Genomic DNA, 11,247 nt, shown 5'->3' on the forward strand with positions numbered 1-11,247 from the left:
GTGAGTTCCAGCATCTACTTTTCTATTCTCACTGCCATGGTTTGGCAAGGGCAGTACTGCCCTTTCTGCAGTCCCAGAAACAGGCGCACTAACCGCATCAGCCTATGTAGGATCACCCTAACAGTCCCTGTAGAGATGTGTTCCTACATGGCCACTTTTTACCTATGATCAAAATACAATGAGAGTGTAATGGCTCCTTGTCTTTTCATCTCTTCATTCTTTATATTTTTTTATATTTTTTTAAAATGTATTTAGATTGTACAACTCATGGCATGTAGGATCTTAGCTCCCTGATGAGGGATCAAACCCATGCACCCTGCATTGGAAGTACAGAGTCTTAACCACTGGACTGCCAGAGAAGTGCCCCCCCCTCGACTTTTTTTTTTAACTGTCCCCTCACAGCAGCCCTATTCTTAGGACAGCCCTCCTAAACTACTGAGAAGGAGATTGCTGTGTATCCTGACAGACTCCCCTGTTAAAACTGAGCACAGGGAAGTTAAGAAAGCATAGACCAGGACCACATCTCTTCATTCTTTACTCCTTTTCTGATGGTAGATCTGACTGGGCCTAGCATAACCCAAAATCCATCAGAGACCCTCATAGTCCTTCCGTTTTTTCCACTGAGTCTCAGAACTACCCCCAGGAATCTTCAGTAAATTTCTCCATAGCTTACACATTCTAAACCATTCCTCAAAACTCTTTGCACTAATTTCCTAGGGCTGTTGTGATAAATTATCACAAACTTGGTGACTTAAGACAACAGAAACTTGTTTTCTCACAGGTCTGGAGGCCAAAAGTCTGATATAAATAAGGTGTCAGTTGGCAGGGTCAGTTCCTTCTTGGGGACTCGGGGAGAAGCTACTCCACGCTCTCTCTTGGCTTCTGGTAGTTGCTGGCAGTCCTTGGTGTTCCTTGGCTTGTGGTAGCATCACTCTAATCTCTGCCTCTGTCCATACATGGCAACCTCCTGTGTGTCTCTGGGTCCAAATTTCCCTCTTTTTAAAATATTTACTTATTTATTTTTGGTTGTGCTGGGTCTTCATTGCTGCAGGAAGGCTTTCTCTAGTTGCAGTGAGTGGGGGCTACTCTCTAGTTGTGGTGTTCGGGTTTCTCATTGCTATGCTTCTCTTGTTGTGGATGGAGTACAGGCTCTAGGTGCTCGGGCTTCAGTAGTTGCAGCTCACTGGCTCTAGAGCAAGGGCTTAGTAGTTATGGTGTATGGGCTTTGTTGCTCCGCAGCATGTGGAATCTTCCCAGACCAGGGATTGAACCCATGTCCCCTGCATTGGTAGGCAGATTCCTAGCCACTGCACCACCAAGGAAGTCCCCAAACTTCCCTTTTTTAAAAGGACACCAGTCACTAGATGAGGGCTGACCCTAATCCAATTTGACCTCATCTTAAATTGATTACATCTTCAAGGACCCTGTTTCCAAATAAAGTCACATGTACAGATCATCAATGGACACAAATTTGGTGGTGGCTGTTGTTTAGTCACTAAGTCGTGTCCTACTCTTTTTCGATCCCCATCATCTATACCCATTAGACTCTGTTCATGGAATTTTCCAGGCAAGAATACTGAAGTGGGTTGCCATTTGCTCTAAGGGATCTTCCTGACCCAGGTCAAACCCACATCTTTTGTGTCTCCTGCATTGGCAGGCAAATTCTTTGACACTGCACCACCTGGGAAGCCCCATGAATTTGGAGGGGACCCTATTCAACTCAGTACACTACTCAAGTCTCCACCTCTGAGGCCGCATCCTTCAAAACCTTTCCAATCTTGAGTGCTTTCTACTTTTATAAATGGCAAAATACTCCACATTACTGCATCACTGTTAGCCCAATCCTTTAATTCATTTTAACTACCGAGTTACAGACTTGACTGTTCCTAGCACCCTGTTTGACCTGTGGGCAGTTATCTTTCCCACCCTATAAACAGCCTCTAAGACATTGTCAAATTTTGCCTTCCCTGGTGTTTCCAGCTTTCTCAGCTGCTACTCTACAGAGAGGTGTTTAATCACTCATTAGCACCTTTCTGCATCTCAATGTGAATCCCCTAAATCTCTTAAATTTTCTCTGTAAAATTCCTCCTCCCTGACCAACCCAGCTTCTAGAGCCTCAGGTCTGGGAGGCAATGAAAGGAGGGATATAGGAGCAAGCCTGTGTCTGCTTTCTGGTTTCCAAGGCCCATTGCTCAAGGATGCTGCTGACCTCTAAAACAGAGGCAAGTCTTATTCCTGCCATATAGTTTGAAATCCTCCACAGTGGGCAAGAATTTAGTCAACCCGCAGCAGGCTGTCTACATCTTTTTAACACTGGATTGTGAATCTACACCGTTGTCCTGTCAGGCATTAAGCAACATGCCAGCAGGGTGTACACCTCCTCCTGCCTTCCAACAGTCAGTCCAGAGCCCCCTGTGCCCTGGCCAATTCTAAAAGAAGTCACAAAAGTAGTTGCTCCCTTTCTGTGGCTTATTTTTTTTTTCCTCTAACATTTTACTCTAAAACATTCCAATCTGTCAATAAATTAGAAGGAATTTAATAGTGAACAACCCTATTACTCAGCACTTAGATTCTACCATTACCATTTCTTAGCATTTAAAAAATTGAGCCATACTTCACATAACAGAAAATTCACTTTAAAGTGGCTTTTGAAGTGTACACTTTGGGGAATTCTCTGGTAGTCCAGTGGTTAGGACTCCATGCTTCCACTGCAAGGTCTGAGGTTCAATCCCTGGTTGAGAAACTAACCAGGGATTTAGTTGCACAGCAAAATAAATAAATAAAATCAAGTGTAAACTTTTGAAGTGTGCACTTTAGTGGTTTTAAGTGTATTCACTACGTAGTACAAACATCACCACTAATTCCAGAACATTTTTGTCACCTCAAAAGAAATCTAGGGAGGGGGGATCGGGATGGGGAATACATGTAAATCCATGGCTGATTTATGTCAATGTATGGCAAAAACCACTACAATATTGTAAAGTAATTAGCCTCCAACTAATAAAAATAAATGGGAAAAAAAGAAATTGAATGCCCATTATCAATTAGTCTTAATTCCCATCTCTTCCCAACCTCTGACAACTACTAATTCACTTTCTGTCTGTACAGATTTGTTTATTCTGGAAATTTCATATAAATGGAATCATACAATAGGTGGCCTTTTGTGTCTAGTTTCTTTCACTTTTGTCTTCAAGGTTCACCCATCAGTCAGTTCAGTCGCTCAGTCATGTCCAACTCTTTCACCCATACTGTATACAGGTTCACCATACTGTAGCATATAACAGTATTTCATACCTTGTATGATAAATTATATTCCATTGTATGAATAGATAACATTTTATTCATCCATTCATTAGCTACTGAATATTTAGGTTATTCTACTTTGAGGTTATTATGAATAATGCTGCTGAAACACTTGGGTACAAATTTTTAAAAGACTATGTTTTCAAATTTCCCACATATATACCTAGGAGTGGAATTGCTCAATTATACAGTGACATTAGCATGTCACTCTACATGCTTTATCATATACCTACCTGTCCTAACCATCCTTCTATCTATGTATCAATCCATCTCAAGGTTTTGGGCACTTGAGAATAAACTGCAAACATCAGTATACCTCACCCAGTGTGTCTATTAACTAGAAATCAATATTTGTGAACAGTTTTTTCTTTTCACGTAAAATTTACATACAATGAACTCTAAGTATAGGATTCAATGAGTTTCCTGGGAAACCTGGAATCAAGATATCAAGATACAGAACATTCCCACCATGCCCTGAATCTCCTTCAGGGCTCTTCCAAGTCAGTCCCTGCTACTGCCCCAACCTCTCCAAAGGCAATCAGTTTTCATAAATTAATTTTACTTGTTCTGGAACTTCATATAAGGAGGTTTAAGCCATATATGCTCTTTTTTGTCTGGCTTCTTTCAGTTAGCATACTGTTTTTGTTTTTAAACATTTATTTATTTGGCTGCACTGGATCCTGGTTGTGGCACTCAGGATCTTCAATCTTCATTGTGGCTTGCAGAATCTTTAGTTGTGGTATATGGAATCTAGTTCCCTAACCAAAGATCAAACCCAGGACCCCCTGCATTGGGAGCATGGCACCTTAGCATGCCAATTACCATACTGTTTTTGAGGTTCATGCATGTTACTGCCTGTAGCGATACTCCAGCTCTTTTTGTTGCTGAAGAGTATTTTGTCACCATCATCATGTGAATGTGCTATAGTTTATCCATTTACCTGTTGATAAATCATTTATACACTTTCCAATTTATGACTTTTATGAATAAAGTTGCTATATTCATCTGCCTATAGGCCTTGACATGGACCTATGATTTCATTTCTCTTATGTAAATATCTAGCTTTGGAGTTATATCATAGGGCAGGTGTATGTTTAGTTTTGTAAGAAACTGCCAAACCTTTTCCCAAAGTGGTTGTACCATTTTCACATACACAACGATGCATGAGACTTACAATATTTTGAACCAAAAAAATCAAAACAAAAATCCTAAACTGCTGCTAATTATTTTCATTTTAAAATTTTAATTAAGTTCAGAATATTCTAGCTAATAACTGGCTGCGCTGACCAATCTCAAATGACTGATTATAAATGAGGGAATGTCTTCAATTTACATAGGGTATACGTCAATTATAACTCAAGTAAAGATAAAGAGAAACGATGCATTCATAATAAGAAAATGCTCAACAAACGAGAAAAAGAAGGGAACATCCCCAACCTGAGAAAGGTCATTTATGAAAACCCAGAACCAACATCATTCTTAATAGTAAAAGACTGAATACTTTCCCTTAAGATCAGGAACAAGACAAGGATGTCTGCCCTCACCACTTCTCTTCAACCTTGTTCTAGAGGTTTCAGCCAGAGAATTAGGCAGGAAAAACAAAAGCCATCCAGATTAGAAAGAAAGAAGTAAACCTTCATCTGTCTGCAGATGATATGATCTTGTATACAGAAAATCCTAAGGAATCCACTAAAATAAGGTGATGATTTTTAAGACACCCTGTAGAAGTCCAGAATTCCAAGATTTAAAAATTCATTTGCTTTCTTTATACTGCCTTTCCTTTATTCTCACATTCTTCCCTCCAAACTTGACAAAAATAAGCCCAACTCTTTTTTAACAACTTCCCACCTCTTCCCTCCATCCCACTCCTCCCTTAAAGGTTTGTGCCTGTTATTATCATCTTGGAACTGCCCACCAAGACCCTTGTTTCTACTTACCTGGATCCCCAGGCTCCAGTCTCTTTCCAAATAATGCTAGTCTCCTGCTCCATATTTTGAAGTAGTTCTCTACCGCCTGGCTTCTGTGTTTGTATGTGTATACTTCGTGGCTAATTGTTAAAACAGCTTTATAGACATGTAATTTACATGCACAAAACTCTTTCACTTAAATGAGTTTTTAAGTGAATGGGAGAAAATAATAGCAAAGGAAACAATTGACAAAGGATTAATCTTCAAAATATACAAGCATCTCATGCAACTCAATGCCAGAAAAACAAACAACCTAATCAAAAAGTGGGCAGAAGACCTAAACAGACATTTCTCCAAAGACACACAGATGGCTAATAAACACATGAAAAGATGCTCAGCATCACTCATTATTAGAGAAATGCAAATCAAAACTACAATGAGGTATCATATCACACTGGTCAGAATGGCCATCATTTAAAAGTCTACAAACAATAAAAGCTGGAGAGGGTGTGGAGAAAAGGGAAACCTCTTGCACTGTTGGTGGGAATGCAAATTGATACAGCCACAAATAGAACAATATGGAGATTCCTTTAAAAAAAAACTAGGAATAAAACTACGATATGACCCAGCAATCCCACTACTGGGCATACATCCTGAGGAAATACCATAACTGAAAAACATACATGTACCCCAGTGTTCACTGCAGCACTATTTACAATAGCTAGGACATAGAAGCAACATAGAAGCAATCCAGATGTCTGCTGACAGATGAATGAATAAAGAAGTTGTGGAACATACACACAATGGAATATTACTCACCTATAAAAGGAATGCATTTGAGTCCATTCTAATGAGGTGGACGAACCTAAAGCCTATTATAAAAAGTGAAGTAAGTCAGAAAGAGAAAAATAAATATTGTATATTAACACATACATATGGAATCTAGAAAAATGGTACTGATGAATCTACTTGTAGGGCAGCAATGGAAACACATACATAGAGAACAGACTTTGGACACATGGGGGAAGGAGAGAGCGGGACGAATGGAGAGAGTGGCATGAAAACATATACATTACCATATATAAAACAGCCATTGGGAATTAGCTGTAGGACTCAGGGAGCTCAAATCACTTTGTGACAATCTAGAGCAGTGAGATGGGATGGAAAGTGGGAGGGAGGCTCAAGAGGGAGGGGACATATGTATATCTATGGATGACTCATGTTGATGTATGGTAGAAACCAACACAATATTGTCAAGCAATTTTTCTTCTGTAAGAAATTTTTCAGTCGCTAAGTTACGTCCAACTCGTCACAACCCCAAGAACTCCAGAACACCAGGCTTCCCTGTCCTTCGCTATCTCCTGGAATTTGCTCAAACTCATGTCCATTGAGACAAAGATTAAATTAAAAATAAATTTTTTTAAATAAATGATTTTTAGAAAATTTACCGAGTTGTGCAATTATTACCATAATGCAATTTTGGAATATTTCAATCACCCTGTTACTATCCCTCCCCTATAAAGGTAGGTAGAGAAATCTACCTACAAGGGTAATTAGTAGTGTTCGGAAGTTAGGCCTGAGGGGTTTGGGATTTTGAAAATAGGTTTTAAGACTCCAAACAATATGGTGATAAAGGATCGTTTTCTATCTCTCTTTCTTTTAAAAACTGAAGTCTTGGTTAGTCATTAAGCCAACCACGATGTCTTGGAGGGTTACCATGGCCGTGTCTCCATTTCCATCCAAATAGCTGACCATTTTCCTCTCCAGCTACCCCCCTCAGAAAGGATACTCCCCTACTGGGTTAAGGCATTCTTTTTAAAAGAACTTTCTAGCTCGCCGCCCCTCCCAAGACGAGCAACCTCCCCTCCAGTCCCTGTCCAGGTCCCCACATACCCACGCTCCCGATCAAAAACACATTAATCAATGGCTTTTCTTTGCCAATTTCCAATCCGCCACCCCCATCGCACCGCAGGGTCCCCTTCTTCCTTTTCATCTGTCAGCCTCGTTTCCCTAATCTCCAGACAGATCCCTAACCTGACGCCTTCTATCCATCACTCGCCTCACTCACGCTGCCATCACTTCCCAAATGCCGGCATCCCTAACCTCAAAGGCGTAAATGCCAAAACCAGACAAGTTGACGCGCCTAGAGAAGTGTGTGGGTGTGTGGGTGTAAGTGTCTGTGCTTGTGTGTGGAAGAAACCAACAGAGGCCACGCCGGTGTCCATCTTCTGGAAATGTCAATCATAACAGGCTAAGAGAGAGAGGATCGGCCCCCCAGTTCCTCTCGCAGACAGCATTCAGTGTTGTAAAGCTCAAAGGCAGCAAGGCTTCACCCAGGACCCTTGCCCAGAGGCTGCTCCGGCCCCCAAAGGTACGGAGCACCCCTCCTCGGCGCCGTGGTAGGGCCCGGCGGCGACGTCACCCATTGTTTACAAATCAACCCGAGCCGGTAGGATTCCGGCTCCCGCGGCTGCAGGCGCGCGGCGCGAGTGCCTGGCGGGCTCCGGCTTCCGCGTCCGCCCGGGCTCCGGCTTCGGCCTCGGTACCGCGCCCGGCTCCGCCGCGGCCCACCGAGCCCCCGGGACAGCCGAGCCGCCAGCGACTCCCGCACAGCTCCGGGTGCCGGCGCGGGGGGGCCATGCCGTGCCGGAGGGAGGAGGAAGAGGAAGCCGGCGAGGAAGAGGAGGAGGAGGAGGACAGCTTCCTACTGCTGGAACAGTCGGTGACTGTGGGCGGCTCGGTTGAGGTGGACCGGCTGGTGGCCCAGATCGGCGAGACGCTGCAGCTGGACGCGGCGCGGGACCGCCCTGCCTCCGCGTGCGCGCCCCCGGGGCCACCACTGCAGCCCCCGCGGCCCCCGGCGGCGGTGCGAGCAGACAAGGCCCGGGCCCCAGCGCAGCCGCTGCTTCTACCAGCCGCGTCGGTCGAGGCTGGGGGTCCAGCGCCCCCGGGGGCCTGGCGCTGTGCCCTCGGGGACCGCGGCCGCGTGCGGGGCCGCGCTGCGCCCTACTTTGTGGCCGAGCTCGCCGCAGGCCCCAGCGCACTGGCCACATTGCCCCCTCAGCCCAGCCTTGATGGGCCTTTGGGAGCAGAGAAGCGGGGCTCCCCGCAGCCGCTGTCGGGCCCTTGCCGGCGAGGTTGGCTGCGGGACGCCGCCGCCTCCCGCCGCCTCCAACACCGACGCGGGCTACAGCCTCCAGCCAGCAACGGCGACGACGACCCGCACCGGCTTCTGCAGCAGTTGGTGCTCTCGGGAAACCTCATCAAGGAGGCCGTGCGGAGGCTTCATTCGCGACGGCTGCAGTTGCACGCAAAGCTCCCCCAGCGCCAGCTCCTGGGCCCTCTGTCGGCCCCAGTGCGTGAGCCCCCTTCGCCCCGCAGCCCTCGTGCGGCCTGCAGCGACCCCGACGCGTCCGGGAGGAGGGCGCAGCTCAGAACAGGCGACAGCGTTCTAGTCCCCGGCAGCTAACACCTCGAGAGTGGCCACTGAGCCAACCTCTGCCTGAAGGGCAACGGGTTCCCCTGAGGGCTGTGCCTCTACTCAAAACTGGTGAAGTCGCACTTCTGGAGGCGGGAAAATACCTTATGTGAAGATGAGGAATCGAAAAATTGAGAATGTGTTCGCGGGAACTGAGGTCGAGGGCCCCGACGTGGTTGAGTTCGCTGGTCCCACTGAAGGCAGATTAGAGTGCACCCTAAGTTCGCAGTCAGTAGGACTCCTCATTGGTGTGACCAGCCCCGGTGGCGCAGCGTGCAGTTCCACGCAGCCTCTGGGGTCCTCCAGCCCGGCAACCATGTGGCCAGAGTCCATGCTTCTCAGGATCGCGGAGCGCCCAAAGGACAAGGATGATCCCAGTTACTTGCTTTACCTCTCCAAGGCTGGTTCCTGATTCACTTTAGGAGAGGGGAACATTTGTAGATCATTTAAGGAGTACCTCAAACTGCCAGACTTGAAATTTTACGACACTTTAAAAAAAACACCTAACTCGTGTGTTTTGAGGTGCTTGTTCTTGGTATAAAACACGCGGCACCGTGAAAGGACATTTTGGAGAACTGAAGTAACCTTTTCTCTGCACACCCCCACCCCCACCCGCTTTGCAGCCGTCGGCGTTTCTCAGAGCGGCGGGGGAAGGCGGAGCACCTGGGATGCTAATTGGACATGGGGGTGAGAGGTCCTGGGGAAAGGTGAGGACGCGGCGCGGAGTGAACCCGCGGTCCTCTTGAATGTGTGTTTTCACAGTCTGTCCGCCCCTCCTCGGGTTCAAGGTCACCATTTCCTGGGCGCAAACGAGATTGCGGGGCTCTAGTAAGGACAGAGTCGCCCGGTTCTGCCTGTACTCGGAGTAGTACGCGGTGTTTTGCAAGTGCTGGAGTCTCCTGAGGACACGGGCACCGCTGCCACCGCGGGTTGAGGGAGGTGGCGACGTGCTAGGCGCCGGTGCCTCCTGCGGGCGGCCGCGCCCCGGGCTTTCACGGAAACTGCCCGGAGAAGTGGCCTCGAGTCCCTCCTCTTCCCCTCCGCTCTGCTGTCCAACTCTAGCTGGTGGCGCTGCCGCTCCTGGGGGCCCAGGCTGGGGGCTGGGAGACACCACGTGATGGGGCACTCCAGGGACACACAGCCTAGCGCAGCAGCTTATAATGGGCTCTCCGGGGCCATTTGCAATAACAGCTGCAATTCCCTGGATAGATGGAGTTGATTTCCTCCCTCTGCCCCTCCCCCCAGCCGTGCCAGCTTGCCTTTGTAAGTGAAGGAAACCGAGTAAAAAATTGTGACCCTCCGAATGGAGAAGCTGCAGGATTTGCCATTGTGAACCTGGTGAAGTGCTTGTAACACAACGTTAACGCAGTCTAAAGGCTCTGAGACGGTATTGTTGATGTTTTAGTTTTATAAGATTCAATGGCATGTTAGTCATCCAGATGTGGCTATTGACATACCTACACTTCGCACCGGAGTGTTTGGAATTGTGGCTATCCTGATTATAGGATGTTAACTTAACTGAAATATCTGTTTTTAATAAATGTGTTGGGGTTTTTGTTTGGTTTTATTTTATACTTGGCATCGGTGGGAAAGATGCACAGAACACATTTTTCTGATCTCCATAAACATGAAACACTTGAAATCCTTGTCAGGCCTGGCTTGTGGATGGTAATTAGAGTGCCTTTGTGTCTGAGCAGCTCCCTAGTTAGGGTCTGCGCCGGCTGGGTGTGTATTGGTGCTGGCATGAAATTAAATGAAAGTGAGGTCAGGTTTTGGACCTGTCCCATTCACTAAAACCTTAGAGCTTCTGGATTACTAGTCAGTGCTGGAGAAGCTGCCCCTGGCTGTATTAGCAAAGGACATCAGATCAGTCAGTCACTGCAGATTGGGAAGCTTATCGCCTTTTTCTTTCTACTGTGGTCATTAAGTGGACTTGTTCCACAAGGTGACCCTTTAAGAGCTGGGGTCAGCTCTTCGTTAGGGGCTACTCAGGGTGCAAACCTGTAGTGGGAAAGCTGCCCGGGGGTGGGGGGTATGAAGGGACTCCTCTCTTTGCCCTTGGCACATTTACTCCCAGTTTCTCCCCAACAGCCCATCTCTATCCCTCCCGTTCTGTTACTTCAATCCGTTTCCTCCAAGAAGCCATGCTGGACAACAGGGCATCCAGAGTTCAAGTCCCCTTATTAAATGAGGACCTTGGACAAGTTGCTTAACCTCTATGGGCTTCAGTTGCCCCATTTGTATAATAGATGAGAAATGAGATGATAAGAAAATGAGTTCCTTGTGACTGGCACATTCTGGAGATATAATAGTCTAGTCCCTACCCCTTCCTTCCCAGGACTGTCCCTTGGTAGCCAATTGACTGGGTCCTTGGTTTCTCATAAAACAAGGGCACACCATGATCCGAAGGGTACTTTCTGGATAGAGTGCTGCATGATTTAGAACCATGGTTTCCTAACTCCCTTTTGGACTCAATGCCTGTTGTTTATACCACCTCATTCTCTCCCTCCAAATGCACACACAGACGCTAATGGTAACTGCAGAGTACACCAAGGCAGC

General features: G+C 46.5%; 1 protein-coding gene and 1 non-coding gene across 2 annotated transcripts; one reads left to right on the plus strand and one right to left on the minus strand.

Moving 5' to 3' along the window:
* Nucleotides 1-387: 387 nt before the first annotated feature.
* Nucleotides 388-520, minus strand: LOC136162304 (small Cajal body-specific RNA 11). The gene has a single exon (XR_010662107.1). It is a non-coding gene; the product is annotated as a small Cajal body-specific RNA 11 (non-coding RNA).
* A 7,175-nt stretch (nt 521-7,695) lies between these two features.
* On the plus strand, nt 7,696-11,006 carry FRAT1 (FRAT regulator of WNT signaling pathway 1). The gene has a single exon (XM_065920058.1). The coding sequence runs from the start codon at nt 7,849-7,851 to the stop codon at nt 8,677-8,679; it is 831 nt and encodes a 276-aa protein (XP_065776130.1). The 5' UTR covers nt 7,696-7,848; the 3' UTR covers nt 8,680-11,006.
* Nucleotides 11,007-11,247: the final 241 nt, after the last annotated feature.

The sequence above is a fragment of the Muntiacus reevesi genome, chromosome 2 (assembly GCF_963930625.1).
Source record: "Muntiacus reevesi chromosome 2, mMunRee1.1, whole genome shotgun sequence".
Lineage (NCBI taxonomy): Eukaryota > Metazoa > Chordata > Mammalia > Artiodactyla > Cervidae > Muntiacus > Muntiacus reevesi.

Excerpts from the sequence above, each read along its gene's own strand:
- FRAT1 (XM_065920058.1), top strand. The coding sequence starts at position 7,849 with ATGCCGTGCCGGAGGGAGGAGGAAGAGGAAGCCGGCGAGGAAGAGGAG.